This window comes from Syngnathus typhle, linkage group LG11 (genome assembly GCF_033458585.1).
Source record: "Syngnathus typhle isolate RoL2023-S1 ecotype Sweden linkage group LG11, RoL_Styp_1.0, whole genome shotgun sequence".
Classification (NCBI taxonomy): Eukaryota; Metazoa; Chordata; class Actinopteri; order Syngnathiformes; family Syngnathidae; genus Syngnathus; species Syngnathus typhle.
In genome coordinates this window covers 5,834,516-5,850,834 of record NC_083748.1, presented here as the reverse complement: position 1 = coordinate 5,850,834, position 16,319 = coordinate 5,834,516, and the positions used below count along the sequence as shown (strand labels likewise).

The 16,319-nt window shown below is 40.8% G+C and overlaps 1 protein-coding gene across 1 annotated transcript in view; it reads right to left on the bottom strand.

The window, feature by feature from the left end:
• The window catches only part of cacna1da (calcium channel, voltage-dependent, L type, alpha 1D subunit, a), a 40,020-nt gene that overhangs the window by 10,991 nt on the left and 12,710 nt on the right, over nt 1–16,319 (bottom strand). Inside the window, exons 8-31 of the mRNA XM_061292051.1 lie at nt 16,179–16,282; nt 14,777–14,946; nt 14,047–14,121; nt 12,882–12,969; nt 12,336–12,496; nt 12,049–12,274; nt 11,773–11,980; nt 11,586–11,706; nt 11,423–11,510; nt 11,178–11,205; nt 10,942–11,096; nt 10,738–10,867; nt 8,651–8,710; nt 8,513–8,572; nt 6,452–6,558; nt 6,282–6,369; nt 6,104–6,211; nt 5,975–6,027; nt 5,755–5,901; nt 5,266–5,467; nt 5,022–5,180; nt 4,844–4,954; nt 3,933–4,016; nt 181–213 (exon numbers count right to left, since the gene is read on the bottom strand). Coding sequence (XP_061148035.1) covers nt 181–213; nt 3,933–4,016; nt 4,844–4,954; nt 5,022–5,180; nt 5,266–5,467; nt 5,755–5,901; nt 5,975–6,027; nt 6,104–6,211; nt 6,282–6,369; nt 6,452–6,558; nt 8,513–8,572; nt 8,651–8,710; nt 10,738–10,867; nt 10,942–11,096; nt 11,178–11,205; nt 11,423–11,510; nt 11,586–11,706; nt 11,773–11,980; nt 12,049–12,274; nt 12,336–12,496; nt 12,882–12,969; nt 14,047–14,121; nt 14,777–14,946; nt 16,179–16,282 — 2,766 coding nt within the window. The remainder of the gene's footprint in view (nt 1–180; nt 214–3,932; nt 4,017–4,843; nt 4,955–5,021; nt 5,181–5,265; nt 5,468–5,754; nt 5,902–5,974; nt 6,028–6,103; nt 6,212–6,281; nt 6,370–6,451; nt 6,559–8,512; nt 8,573–8,650; nt 8,711–10,737; nt 10,868–10,941; nt 11,097–11,177; nt 11,206–11,422; nt 11,511–11,585; nt 11,707–11,772; nt 11,981–12,048; nt 12,275–12,335; nt 12,497–12,881; nt 12,970–14,046; nt 14,122–14,776; nt 14,947–16,178; nt 16,283–16,319) is intronic.

Here is a 16,319-nt window from a genome sequence, read left to right as displayed (position 1 = left end):
CGTTTGAGTGACTCCTTGTTAAAAAAATAACAATTCTAGAGGATACATGAGCAAAAAACAAAAAAAAAGAAATCAAAATACAGGAAATGAAAACCTTAGCATGAAAACATAAGAAAAGAAACCTAAGAAATAAATATATGGAAAGTCCCTAAAAAAGGGGTTGGAGGTATTGCATCTTACCCCCAGTTCATCCACCTGAGGAGTCTCTGTTGGCTTTAAAATCAAAGACCTGCATTAATGACTTCATCAGAACCTGAACTGAATAAACACTTACACAGGTAGATGATTACAAACTAAATTCCCTTTGTTTTTACATGACAGAGACAGAACACAATCACCACTGGCCTCGCACACAGCCTGTAAACCGACAGGACTGAGAAGATTGGACAAACAACATTCTGTAAGCACTATGGAAGACTGGCACACCACAGGTTCGTATTCTATATGGGACTGAACCAGAGCAGGTCACAAAGACAAACAACACTTGAAACCGTGAGCCCGGTACACAACTTTATCACCCCGCCGGAATGACTCCATGAGCTGACACGTGTTTATTTGATACATAGCTGTATTCGAAAACATTTGCCAGCCGTCATCTGGAATATCTTGCAATCCAGTTGCATTCCTTCCAAGAGCTGCGTAAATAATTTTGCTATTTTGTTTTTAACTGGAACGACGTTGAAATGAGTTGCTTTGTTTCAGTCAGACAAAATTCGTGCTTTGCCGCCATCTTGTGGCAGTAGTTGGATTTTATAAAACTACTCACTGATTTGTTCGTTCCAAGAGCGAGAAACACTAAACTGTATTTTAATTGGATAAATAAAATATTACTAATAGGTCAGTTTGAAGGTGTTTGAGACTATAACAATAAATATCAAACCACTTTCACGCTGACATTTTTGCCTACCTCCTTAAGTCTCAATGTACCTTAGATAACGATTACATCCAGCAACACTCACGCAGGACGCACACTCATACGCAGTCAATATATGCAATCCATGCCATGAAAAGGAAGTATTGAATCAAACGAGGCAAATCAATCAATAATATGAAGAGCAAAAACGCCCTCCAGACAGATGCGGCATCATTCAATCGCTTCAGCACTATGACTCAAAGCAGTCAATTTCAAGAATTTAGCTTGAGGAGGTTCTTTAGGTAATTCTGGCCACGGCATCCATGGAACATGCAAGCCGCCTTGCCGCGAAGAAGCAATGCATGCACGCTAAGGCTGAACAATTTGGAAAAATTAACTAATAAAAATGTATTTTAAGAAATTCTTTTTTCGGTCTTCTCCCCATGTTTTTTTTTCAACATACACAAGCAATAAATCAATAAATCAAAATAAAATGTTTGGCCTTTAAGCTTACGGTAAAATAAAGGCAAATGAACAACGTTTTATTTGGTTTATTTATCTACTTCAAATAGAGTTGTTAAATAAATAAACACCTTGACTCGATCTTATAAGCGTGGTATGATGACAACTTCACAATATTCTAGAGGTGTGGCCTAAACATACGTCAATGAATCAACATAATGAATTTGATTAATTGTTCAGCCGTAACATACACACAATGAAGAGCGACTGATCCTCTCATAGCAATGCAGCAAACTCATGCACGTGCCTTGCAGCGAGTCGGAGAGGGGGGCGGGGTTGAGACGAGAGGAGCACGAGAGGAGAAACTGGGCTGAACTTGGGGAAAGGAGGGGGCAGAAGGCTGTGGGTGAGTGAGTGACTGAGGCATTCATGCACCTGACTGGGGTCTACACACCTGCGCTACACATGAGTTCCATTGTGAGCTTTAAGAGCTCACTACAGGACGACAGAACAAAACACAGACAATCACTCACAGAGACACAAACACAAGTTCGGCAAAGAACCTCAAACTCAACCCTTGCCTTAAAGGACAAATCCACTCTTACCTGTGAAGAAATGCTTGTATTGGTACTTTTAACTAACATTTTCTGATCAATTTGATTTATCATACCACCAAAGTATGATCTTATCAAACACTAAATTAGGTACGCGATCCAAAACGGTAGAAAATCTACAAAATATAATCTATTTATCACTTTCCTGATTCTTTTATCTCAAATTATTTTAGATTGCATTATTATTGTTTGTGTTGGATCCCATTACAATTTATGATTCATGTCGATTGATATTCCGCTCGCAGCTTTTGAGCTCAGGGCCATTCTGTCTGGAGGTCACATTTGAAAATAGTGGCGAGGAAAGGGAAGGACAAACGGCACACAAACAAAACACTGACCGGAGGGGAATGGAGCGGGTGGCCAAGGGCCATCTGGGAGAGGCGGCACATGGAAAAGATGTTAGCTAATGATGTTAGCTGACGCTTCCAGCATGCATTTGGTGAGGTCACAAACATCAAGTCATGACTGGAATACATTGCAACAGGCAACTTGAGAAAAAAATACAGTGGGTACAGGGAAGCCAAGCCATTATTAAAAAGGAATAGATATTCATCCATTGAATTTTTTTGCAATGTGCCTTTTAAATAAAATTTAGCACCTCATAAAAACATACAGTAATGAGATGACTGAAAAAGAATGAAATTCTTTTTGCAATTTTTTTTCCCAATTTCACTTCAATGGACATTGTGCTGCTCCATCTGGTTTGATTACCGACCGGTATGTTCGACTACCAAGGGTCCACTGTTTTAAAACCTCATTACCTTTGAAATCAGCCATGAGGCACGACTACACGATGCAGTATGATCAGGCCACACACACAAAAAGAACCCCATGCAATGCGAGCCACATCAACGGAAAACTGCCTGAGGAACCATTACAAAAGCCTTTAAAAACAATTACCGTTGAGAAACACAACACACTTGCACACTTAAAAACTACACACATTAAATTCACACACCAATACTGTACATGCATAGCAATAAGTCACCAAAATTGAATAATCCTTTGTACACTCGTGCAAGACACAATGACAGAACATAACGTGAAATATGTCTCCAAAAAAAACAGCACTGCAGCTCAGAAAATAGCACTCGAGAGTGGGAGGGGGGTTGGCGGGGTGAGGGTGGGGTGCAACTTCCACACTTTTTTATCAACTAAAAATGAGCAACCTCATCAGCTATATTTTCTTTCATTTAAAATACACAAAGATTAGGCCCAGATTCAAGGCAAAAAAATTGATAGAGTGCAAACTCAAAACAAGAGAATAAGGTCGAAATATGGTGAGAATTTATAAAGTAATGAAAAAAATTAAATATTTTGCCAGATATGTATAAATATTAATGATACAAGCACTGCTTCTGAGAAAGCAACACTGAAATTGTTTCTTGTGTTGTTTTTAACAAATAGAGCCCTGCACAGTCACTCATTAAAATATCAACGAAGAAATCCCTTAAATCAAAAAGCTGCATTTAGTAAATCTGCCCTGTGAAGTGGGGTCACGGCGATAAAGTTGTTCTGAACAAAAGGGAACACACAAACAATATTGTTTTTCATTCCTCATACTTGCCTCTACAAGTTTCTATGGAAACAAAATGAACAGGAGTGAGAATTAGATAAGTGTACTAAACAAAAACTGGACCTCAGTTCCTAGAAAAAGATGTTTTATCATCACATCATTTAGCCATTTGGACAGTAAAGCAGTAAAACAAAAGAGAAAAAAAAAACCGTCAAACTGAAGTTTTACATAAAAGGCCTTATTGAAATTCATTTTGGACAAAATTGGATTTGCATGGCTGTAATTAGCGTAACAACCTAGTCAAAGCAATAAGATATGCGTTCATATTTTCTAGTCAATATTATTATTATTATTTTAGTTCATTGTATAAGTTTAAAAGTGCCACAAAAATAATCACCGGGCCTCAAAAGTAGAAGATGCATTGTTTAAAGGCAATATATAGGAAAGCTTCAGTTTGACCTAAGAGTCAGAATAAAGTCGTACTTACGTTCACTTCAGTGATCGCAATATCGACGACGCTACCGACGACAATTAAGGCATCAAATGTGTTCCAAGCATCAGCGAAATAGTGCTGTAGTCAAAGTGCAACATGAAGATGGAAGGGAGGAGGGAAATGAAAGACGGTGGGGATCAAGTCGAATGATTGGATCATGTAAAAGGATGAGTTGAAGACAAAGAGAGAGAAAAAGGAGAAGTATTAGCAAGAATCCCCCAAAAAAGTCAAAGGTGGAAGCCCTACCGGAGTCAGCTGGAAGAATTGAAAGAGCAAGTGGAGTCAGCACAAATGTTGGACTTTACTTACATCGATTTCACTGAGAACAATGTCAACTATGCTGCCAATCACAACCAGGGCGTCGAACACATTCCAGGCATCTCCAAAATAGCCCTAAGTGAGGTTGAGCAAGTGTTTGCCCAGTTCAGTGTCAGACGATTAATCGACTTTACATGGATAACTATATAATAATAAAAAAAGCTGGTTGTGGATGACATTAATGGTTAGCTAGTTTTACAGATTTACATCCATCCAAATATGTCTTTAAATGAAACCAGTGTGTGGCACTGTGCTGGAAAAAAAATCAATGTCGACTCCATTTTAATCACATCTTACTGTAATCTTTTAACGCCTTTTATGCAGTGAGTTGTCGTTTGGACCAAATTAGTATTAACATCGATAGCATGCATGCAAACATTGAGGCCACTGCACTCCACACACGCTCTTACTAGCATCCTGTCCTTCTTGGCAACAAAGAGCTGATGGGCAGGCAGTGAAGGGTAAGGTAAAAAAAGTAATACTCAGACTTATTATGAAAAGAAAAACAACAATGAAAATGAGCAAGCACGTTTGTGTCCTTTGATTGTGTTGGCGCGGCCATTTAAGAGATTTATGTGCTGACTCACCCTGGGTTTAAAAGCAATGAGCTTGAGAACCATTTCCACAGTGAAAACAGCAGTGAAGACCATGTTGAGGATGTCCATGACATAGTTAAAGAGCGCCGACTGGCCGTAGTGCTGCGGGAAGCACAGTGAAGACGTTTCAGCAGATGTATTTTTATTCTAGTATTTTGACTTGTCTCACCTGTACGGCCAAGCAGAGTGTGTTTAGCATGATGAGCACAAACATGATGTACTCAAAGCCTGTGGAGTTGACCACATACCAGAACTTGTATTGGTATGGGTTCTTGGGGATGTACCTCCTCAAAGGACGGGCCTTCAGGGCGTACTCCACGCATTGACGCTGCACGGAAGCAGAAAAGCAGCAACTTGAGTTTCATTCGCTTGATTCCAATTTTGGGGCAAGAAAACAGCGCCGCGTCTCGGACCTGGTTCTTGTCAAGCTCACAGTTTTTGTACTCCTTCTCTCCTTGCTCCTGAAACGTGACGATCACAAAACCTACAAAGATGTTCATCATGAAGAAGGCGATGATGATGATGTAGATGATGAAGAAGATGGAAATCTCCACGCGGTAGTTGTAAATGGGCCCCAGGTTCTCCCTGTTGGAGTCGATTGCCTTGTAGAGTAACCTGAGAGCAGAAGACGGGAAAAATGGTGTCGTAGGTCTTTCTTGAAAATGATCAGTCATTGTTTTATTTGTGGGATATTTCATGGATCAAAAGTACAAGTGGAATCGGTGCTTGGTATCGGTGCTTTCTATTATGGCTACTAAATAATCGATACTCGTCCTGGTAAAAAAACAAAAAAAACAAAAGCGGAACAGAACCACCTGTCTAAGATAAAAGTAATGCTTTGCCGCCATATTGCTACATCCAGAGGCAATTATAAAGCGAGGTAGGTGTAAAAAGAGTCTCACGCTGGCCAGCCTTCAAAAGTCGACACAGTGAAGAGAGCCATCATGGCCATAAGCACGTTGTCAAAATTGAAGTCGCTGTTGTGCCACACTCGTTTGTGGATGGTGGGCTGGTTCACGTCGCCGTCCTTATAAAGGATGTACGTGCCTCTGAAAATGCGAAACACGGCATGAGTTTTAAACCAATAAATCGTTGTGCTGGTATAAGACGATGAAAACCAACTTGCACTCCTCTGGACTAGACTTGGCTTCATCTGTGCAGCGATAGAATTTTCCCTGTGTAAACAAGATTTTTTGCACCATTAAACTTCTGCCAGATGCTTGAAGTCACTTTTGTAATCCAAGTGTTGACCTTAAAGAGCTGCACTCCTATGCAAGCAAACATAAACTGGAGAAGAGTGGTGACAATCATGATGTTGCCGATGGTTCTGATGGCCACAAACACACACTGCACTACGTGCTGTTGGGGAAGAAAAAAAAAAGAAATGCAGCTATCCGGATTGGCGACACAACAGACAACCATTCTGTACTTTCAGGCCTTTGGCTCGATTGATGGCTCTCAAGGGTCTCAGGACACGAAGGACCCTGAGAATCTTCACCACTGAGATGGCGGATGACCTGGATGATGTAAACACACACCGGGTTGTAGATTAAAAAAAAAAAAAAAATCATTAATAGAAAATAACTGATTTCGACTCACTGTATGCCAAAGGAGACTAAAGACACCCCCACGACTAACAAGTCGAGGAGGTTGAAGTAATTCCTGCAGAAAGCTCCTTTATGGAGAAAAGCTCCGTATGTCGTCATCTGAGGGGAAAGCACATGGTCTCAGGGGAGCAAGTGACAAATGAAAACACACCACAAACAGAATCCAACACACACACACACCTTCTATACTACAATCAACACACACACACTTTCTACAATATCACACACTCTATCAAACACACGACTACAAAAAGTAGCTATCTCCCATCCAGACATACAGTACACAAAATGCAAACATATTAAATAACATTATACAATCAATTATTCCCATTCATATTACCCTCCCCCATTTTGCAACAGGCACACACTTTTCCACACTCTTGTAATTCACTCTGATTGAGGGTGGCGAGCTAGAGCGGTGGAAAAAAAGGGAGCTAAAATCTATTGTCGCCACCCCCACGGCCATTAATGACATGAATGTAGTAGTAAGTCATTCATTTCTCAATCTACTATGGCAAAAAAAACATGCATTTTGTTGCCATGGCATCAGTAATTTAGTAAGTACTTGCAAGAGCTCCAGTCATAGAGATTGGAAAGTGAACGTGAGCTTACTGTCACATTCATGTGGACCGTCCTCTTAAAGCCCATTCTATCATGTTCTTTAATAGCGCCCGATGTAGGGAAGGCGGCTCTTAATTAGAAAACAGGCAGAGAAGAAAAAACAGCCAAATGACTCGATCTTCAAATCATAAAAGTGAAGAATTAATTCTCAGAGTGCATGTAAACGGTGGAGTCTCCCCCCGCGCAGCGAGACGCTAACGTTGGAGATTGTGAGGGTCAAATAGCAGCGGCCTGGATGGTGTTCAAATGACCGCAGAGACGATTCCACTTTTCAATGCACTCAGTCCGGGTAAGCAGACTGAACCATGCTGGAACATGGCTGACTTTGCCCCCTCTTTTATGCGGCCGGAAAGCAGTCTGTACTAGGGGTTGAACGACTTCGGGATTTTTTTGATGTCACCGATTTATTTTGCGAGTGCGACGCCCCGACTTATTCGATTTTGACACTCATTCAGCCAATCACATTCAGATGCCTTCATGGCTTCCCAGATAGTAAGAAATTGTAAAACTATTACAACTACAGGGACGCTGCTCACTACGGTAAATAGTTCAGATTTTGTTTTTTTTTAAATAAGGAAGTTGTAAATGTTTGGAATAATGTATTGCAGCAGTTTTGCGACGTGGAACAATCCGACCGTGAAGGTATCTGAGTGTGATTTGTGACTCGACTCTACTAAACAATATTATGAGTTGAGTGATATTTGAATTGTGTCAGAATCGTAGTTACCTCTGATGGCTACTTTGTTATCGTCTCATGTCTTTTCCAATGCAAGGTTTTAGTCCTTAACTTGGACTTGGACTCTTCCACCACTTGTCTTTGTTTTGTCACGTGTTCCAAGCGGTCATGCTCATGGTTTCATCTTTGTGAAACATGTCCACATTTGAGGTTCGTTTTGCTGCAGCTGTTGATTTCCGTGCTTGCCGATTAAACGATTTCAAGTTCCAACTGGTGCCGTGCAGCGGTTCAACCCCTAGTCTTTACAGGAGGCGTGGAGTTAGCTTTGACTGGAGTTGACTTTGGACATTTGAGTACCCATCCCCAGCTCCTCCAAAACAAATCATCTTTGACTCAACTTCAGCCAATGCTTCAAGAATGTCTGAGCAGCCCGTTCAAATTAGTTGCATTTAACAACGACCTAACATCATCTGCATTCTTTTTTTTTTTTTACACTTCACTACTTTTTCAGCCATGATGTGACACCCATGGTAGTAGAATGTAATGTCTGATGTTATGTTTCCTTCCCCCAAGTTCTCTCTTGCGTTTATGATGTCCAATAAAGATCTCTGCGATGTATTCTTATATTTAAAAGAGGTGCCAGGAAGCAAAAAAGTAAATAAGAGAAAGGAAACAAACAAGCCAGGTTGTTTTGAGTGGCGGGTGACACACAAGGAGAGAATGCAGCAAGGCTCTCGCTGTCACTAAAGGGGTTACCTTTAATATGATCTCAAATGTAAACATACTAGTGAAGACATAATCTGCATAGCCTAGGACCTGGAAGGCAACCACATGTGTGCAGGGTTATTGGGTGGGTGGTTAGTACAGCACGGACAGGGGACACAGGACATTTACCTTCAAAACGATCTCAACAGTAAAGATAGCCGTGAAAGCATAGTCAAAGTAACCAAGTATCTGCAAAAAGCAACGTAGATGTTTAACAAAGACAGTTCATTGTGCAGCTTTATACATCATTAGAAAACAAGATCAATTGTTTTATTTTAGTATTATTTTTGTTTTTAACTAGGAAATTTGGAAAAATATTTTTTGTATTAAAGGACTTGAGACTTGACGGCTTCTTGTACGCAGAACTGAGCAGAATGGCAGTATTTTTAATCATTACAGTGGAACCTCTGAAGTACTATTTGACCAAAATTTGCTTACCTTAATTAAAATCCCGCATTGCATTGTGGCCAAAGCTAGAATCCTGCTCGGTTATTTCACCTTTCACATTTGTTTCCAGGCATTTACTATATCTGTATATCAGTCCGTCAGTACCGACGGAAGGTCCGTGAATCCGTTGCTGACGGACTCCCATTTTCGCTGGAGGGCTGACCACTGTTGCTAATTTTGAAACAATAGCAGAATAAACGCAGACGGAATAGATTTTCCGAAGTGCACCCTGGACTGCCAAAAACCCGAAAAGCAAAAGATGGGGATGAGAACCAAGAGGAGTAATCTATCACATCGAAATGAATCAGGCGGTCCAGACCAGCATTCAAGAATCAATCGGGTTTGAACTGAAGAGGTTCCACTGTATTTATTTAATGAATACTGCGGCGCAAACATAGGTACACTGGACAAAAATATTGAGACGAACTACTAAATTATCTTGAAATGTATGGTTATAGACAACCATAATATCCTTGCCAGACTTCTTGTGGATTTTTGTCAAGAGTACAGTTTACATGTGGTAAATATTTATGAACCCTTTAACCACTGACAAAAAGGCCAAATCTGTCAAAAATGGACATAGAAAAAATGAGTACTGTTAACTTGTGTTCTGAACACATAAATGTCCCAATACTTTTGCCCAGATAGCATCATCCTTGTACAGTGCTTTGAATAGAACACAAAGACATACCCAGTGTATTTGTTGTTTTACCTGGAATGTATAACCTTACCTTATCAAATAGGATGTTCATGTCAAAGTATCAAAATGAATGTAGAAAAATATCAAGTAAAATAAAATTAAATGTAAAAATATCATTTAAATCTAAGTATTAAAATGAGAGAGTTCCATTAATTATTTTGTAATCATGTAATTATAAATTGTTTGGTAATTGTACCATTTTACAAAAAGCATTATTTTTCAAGTTCAATGTATTTATAATCTGGAGTAGATTATTTTGTGCTCTTCAAGTATTCTATATATGAAGCTGGTTTAGGACCAAATGCCTAAAGAGGCTCCATAAATGATTTTATTTGACTTAATTTTGAGTTCATAATTCAGGTGTAATAGTTATATATATATATATATATTTATTAAATTTTTTATATTTTCTTAAAAACAAAAAAAATAACTGTCATACCTTGAGATACAAGTTTAAGTCTTCCTGTGACCATGCTCGGAATTTCCAGAGGCACAGAGTACTGCCAAGTCTCACGGGCTCACACTAACGTGTGATTAGGGCTGGGCAATTCTTTGAAATTCAATTGTGATTTTTGGAAAAATTTGCCAGCTGCTTACTGCTAGCAATCAATTAATAAACCTTGTTGACGAGCTAGCAAAAATTTGCATGAGACCTCACGTGAGGGATAATGAAAACGCTGTACACAAATGCTGTAACACGGAGATGTGACAATAGTCACGGGTATATTGTTTTGCAATATGTCCAAAACAAGTTAGATAGATAAAGTTTGGCGCTTCGTTCTAATCTTATGTGCAGCACACTGCCTTTTAGGAGGCCAAGGCGCACGCACCGCAATTTTATTCTTATACCGTATGCAATCATTTTAACAAACGTATGTTGCTACTTCTTCATTTTGTGGTTCTTCTTTTAAGTTACATTCAAAGTAGACTTTTGGCAATTCAATTGTAAATGCGAACATTTGAAATAATCGTGATTTCAATATCAATCAAAATAATCGTGTCTACTAAATTTTTGCCCAGCCCTGTGTGTGATTGAATGACTTTATGTGGCGAGAGTGAGCAGACTTACAATATTACGAGCGGAGAAGTTTCGGATGGGATCCTCTGCGGCGAGCGAGACGGAGCTGAGCATGATGAACACCAGGATGAGGTTTGTAAAGATGTGGTGATTGATGAGCTTGTGGCAAAACACACGAAACCTGCAATACAAGGCCAATTCATCAATGCGGTACTCCTAAGAAAACCGATGTCGGTGTGTGTGAGTGTATCTTACGGGTTCGTGTTGCTGAAGATAAAAAAGGCACTTCCCTCTGGGATCGGAGTAATCTTCTCTTTCTTGACCAGGTCGGAGATGGCCGGCCGAGGTCCCGCCGGGACTTCTGGATCTTCGTCCTCCGCCGCCGTGTCGTCATTGTCCTCCTCTTCATCCTAAATTGTACGTGCCAACTCTTCAGACTGCAACTTGTGCTATAAACAATTTTAAAACCGTATTGTTTGAAAGTCACATACCTTGTCATCTTTCTCACCCTTTTTGTCCCTGGAACAGACAGCAACATTACTCACGCAAGTATGTGCTATAAAATTTACGAGGTAAAAACAGTGGTGCCTTGAGGCAGGGATCTAATTTATTCAACGACCTTGCTTGGTAGTCAAAACATTGTCCCTGGTAAAAATGAATGGAAATACCATTAATCCGTTCCAGGCTGCCAAAAGCATCTTCAAAAAGAGCTAAATGCAAATAGTCCATCTTTTACCCTTTCTTATCAGCTTCATCTGTGTTGAGAGACTCCGCATCTGCCAAGTTGTCCACAGCAATGGCCAAGAAGACATTCAGGAGGATGTCTGAGCACGTCAGTGAAGGCAACTTAAAAGTTTAGTGCATTAATTACATTCAGCCAATAACGTGAATGAGGATACAGTTTCCGCAAATGAAGAGGATGATGAAGTAAAAGCATAAAATCATCCCAGAAGAGGAAGGGCCTCCATACGCCATGATGCCATCATACATGACAGCGTTCCAGTCTTCTCCAGTCAAGATCTAACGGAGAAAAGTATAAGTCATGTCCACGAGTTCAATTTAAAATCAAAACACGTCTCGAAATACCTGAAAGACGGTAAGTAGCGCTTGTGGAAAATTGTCAAAGGTGCTCCTCTTGGTTTGGGTCTCGTCAAAGTTGAACTTCCCGCCAAACACCTGCATGCCCAGCAGGGAGAAGATGATGATGAAGAGGAAGAGCAGCAGCAGCAGGGAAGCGATGGACTTCATGGAGTTGAGGAGCGAAGCCACTAAGTTGCTGAGTGACTGCCAGTGGCTGAAAAAAAATATCATCATTCAACACACCTTGAACATAATCACAACAGAAAAGTCTCATGGTCTTACCGTGTGACCTTGAAAATCCTCAGCAGGCGCACGCAGCGGAACACGGAGATCCCGAGAGGCGACATGATCTCCAGTTCCACCAGGATGGTCTCGGTGATCCCGCCGCACACCACAAAGCAGTCGAAGCGGTTGAAGAGGGAAACAAAATAGGCCTGCAGGCCGAGACTGTACATCTTCACCAACATCTCACAAGTGAACAAGGCTAGCAGCACCTTGTTGGCCACATCTGGAAAAAAAACAAATTTGTGGTGAAAGTCTGCTGATAGATTCAAATGTGGTGGGCTCACCCTGCACTTGTGTCAGCCACAAAGGTTGGTTGTAGTGCTCTGATGATATGGTGAGGGTGTTGAGGAAAACCAGGATGATGACCAGCCAATAGAAAGGCACCGATTTGACAGCCAACCGGCACTTTCTGCGGCAGAACCTGTTCCAGCGGCGCCAGCGCCGACTGCGGGAAAACCGTGTGAACAAAGAATTTAACACCTTTTCTATCATAAATTTGATTGTAATTTCTTCTCCTCATTCAGATCATATTGAAGAAAAAAAAACACTAATTTAAATAACAACAATAATACAGACTGAGACCTCTGTGCAATTTAACATGCAAAAGAAAGATACTGACCTGAACTTTGACTTTGAGATTTTTTGACTGAAAGAAAGAAGAATTTGTCAAAGTTGGCAGATGAAAGGCACGACAGAAGTAAAAGATAAATCAAAACAAGTATGCAACTGCAAAAAGCCAGGAAGGAATTGATTTGATTCAAAAAGGAAAATACACCAAGGAATCTTTTGGAACTGAGAAGTTAAATGAAAACTGAAAAGTGCAAACTAACCAAAGAGGTCCGCAACATGGCGTCTTTTCATCCTCCCCATTTTGGTTCTCTGTGTTCACAGATTCGGTTTCGCTGGCCGGAACGCTTGCTGCAGACCCATAAAAAGAAGACGTTTAAGCAAAAAAATTGAAATTAACATGCAATTTAAGTGTGCGGTGTTGATTAGATGTGTGAGATGTCTTCTAAAGCATTTTTCGGTGTGTGTGTGCGCCGCTCAGCTTATGCACAGTATGTGTTGCCTTTGATTCCCGAGTGGTCGCAAAGCTCTCAGCTCTGGAAATCGTGCTGATTGCCCAAGTAGTGATCTGGGTTTAGCCTTGTTTCCTACATTCGGAGTCTTGAGGGGGGAAAAAAACAAAAAAAACGGGGCGGTGTCGCTATTAAATCATGTTTTTTTTATTCCACTCCTTTCATGTGAAAATGATAACGGTGGCCTTTTGAAGGTAAACAAAAACTGTGGTGCAGTGCTCACACACGAGGGGTTTAACACATTAACGATGCATAAAGAAGTGAGTCGGCATTACATAAGGCTTTGCACAAACACACACGCGCACACACACACACATGCACACACACTCAGTTGTGGTTTAGAATGCTCTAGTAAGAAAGTATGCATTTATTATTTATTAAGAACTGGTTTTTGTAAACATTAATTGTATCCCACCTACTTGCCATTAAAACAATAAGTCAGCAACATTTTTATTAGAGTCGCTAATAGTATTTTTGCAGCCAGAAACCGACGTGAAAAAAATATATACAAACTAAAACATGTTGTAATTATAAATATAATATACTGTATAGGTTTCTTTAGGCAGTATGTTATGTTTACTGTTCTTCACTTCTATAAAAGTGGGTTGTGACTTTTAATTTCAAATTAATTTTTAATTAAAGGTCACTTGTATTGTTGCCCAACTCAAAGATATATATTTTTTTATTTTTCCGGTGCAAACAACTTGCTTTGTTGTTCTAACTAACATTATTCCCCTCATTTTCAATCATTTATATTTGATAGTTGCTCCAACTTAAATCCCTGTTTTACATCCTCTCAAAAAATGTTGTTTTTTACAGTTGAGAACTACCGGAATAAATATTCCAGTGGTCACCTCTGACTCACAAAAACACTCTCGCGCACAAGCACAAAAAGGAGGGCAAACGCAAGATTTACCATGAGTGTCGGACGACTGGCTGAACCACCCAAACCTTCCTTTCTTCTTCTCAGTGAGGTCAGCCAGAGTCACCCCTTCATGTGCAATGCATGCAAGGCCATGCATTCAGACACAATGGCACAGCAGGGGCGGGGTTGGGGGGGGAAGTCAGGGAGGAGAATGCGCCACTATCAAAATGGGGTCAGAGCAGACAAGCAACACCGGACAACAACCGTAATCCAACGATCAATAATCCAACAGTGACAAAGAGCAGCGGGAGCCACGTAAGGGCTGAGGAGAGCAGAACATGGAGGTTGTGGTGGTGGTGGTGGTGGAGGTGATGAGGGGAGGTCACTGTTGGTCATGATAAGCCTGCACTAACATGCTACACTGCAAATGAATGCATTTACACATTAAAAACATGTTAGTGTCGAGCGTATTTGGTCAAGGTCATCTCGCGTCAGGATTTTATGACATGGTGGAGAATGAGCTCAAATTTAAACGACAAGGTGAATGAGTTCATGTGTGCTGCTTATATAAAGAGGATTTGGATTAAGAGTTTTTGATATTGCTCAAGTAATGTGCTTTTTTTATTCCCCTCTCCCTTTCTCAGCTGAACTCCAGCAATAGTCGCAACGTGTTTCATTTTTTAATACATTGATTACAAGGGGAGGGGGGGGGGGGATCAGAAAAGACTCTTTGAAGGGTTTTCGGCTGCAGAGGATGCAAATTGTGATGGGATGTGCTTACGGTTGCGTTTACACTCCTCGTCTGCCTCGTCCTCATTGTCAGGGTCGATATCTTCAGCTTGAGTGATCCAGTCCAGGTAACCTTTAAGGTCTTCTTCCAGCTGCTGTTTCTCACGCAGCTTCTGGAAGTCTCCGCGAGCTTTGGCCTTTTCTCTCTCTTTGGAGAACTCTCTGGTTGAGGCAGAATCGGGAGACGGAGCAAACACAGAAGCAGAAAATTGAGGAAAATCACAACGCGGGGAGAAGACAATGAACACATTTTTCACAGTACAAAGGAAACAAATGAGTCAACTCCTCTCCAATGACTCATCGACAATAAGAGGATTTGTTAGTCTAACAGCTAAGCATTTTTATTTCTTTTTTTTTTTTTGCATAATCTCTTTCTAAAACTTGTGTGTTTTTCTCATCCCGAGCCACTGGAGGGAGATGTACACTTTGGAAAATGATGGCTGCTCTATATTTAGATCCCTCGTTGGCATAGTGTGTGCATCCTGCATGCCAACATCCTCATCATAAAGAGTAGGAAATTGAGGTAGACAGATGGTTTTGAGAGTCATGCAATAGAGAAGTGGAATTTCAATTTGTAGATTGCAGAAAATTGCTGCTTCATCTGCTGCAGCAAATAAAATGCACTAAATGGAACAGTGGGGGAAATATGCCAGCCACTGCTGCTTTGTAAAGCTGTTTCTCATGCACTTACAAGATGGCAGCCATCGTGTCAAAGGTCATGATTTTGTTAACTTGGCTGTTCTGGCTGGTCAAGCTCCCCACTGCGCTAATTCTACTGTAACAACACACCACCCCCATCCGACGCTTACGGGAAAGCAAAGTAGGGTTGGAACGAGCTTAGAAGCACAGAGAGGACTGAAAGGCGAGGAATACGATTAATTTTGCTCTCTCGAGGGTTGGGCGCTTTGGCTGGAATAAGGGGGTGTGGGGGTGGGGAGATGCTCACATTGCAGCTGCCCATAAAAAGGAAGCAAGTGTGTCATGCCAAGTGTTGGAATACACGACGCGGGTAAATGGAATCATATTAGGACACCGGCCAATCGAAAATACACAACAAGAATACATTTTAAATTGTAGCATATTACTTTGTATAAGTTAACCACACTTGATATCTTAGTGTTTGGATTTGTAATTGTGAATCAAAAGGAGGGTTTTCCCAAAGCACAACACGCAAAACAAGAGTTGCACACAGCAAAGCAAATGCCACCGCACACGTTTGCTTCTTACCCACTAAGCACACCTAACACGAGGTTCAGCACAAAAAAGGAGCCGAGTATGATCAGGCTAACGAAATAAATCCAAGGTGTTTCCCATCCTATGGCGTCGTTAACCTGAGGGATCCAGAAGTAGCCGGTCAACAGATATAAAACACAAAAAAGGGACAAAGTGCTTACCCGCTCAACACACCCAAAACCAGGTTAAGAACGAAAAAGGAGCCGAAGATCACGAGACTGACAAAGTACACCCATGGAAGCTCAAGGCCCATAGCATCGTTCATCTGGAGGAGTACGTGTTGAGGAGAAGAGGAGGAAGGA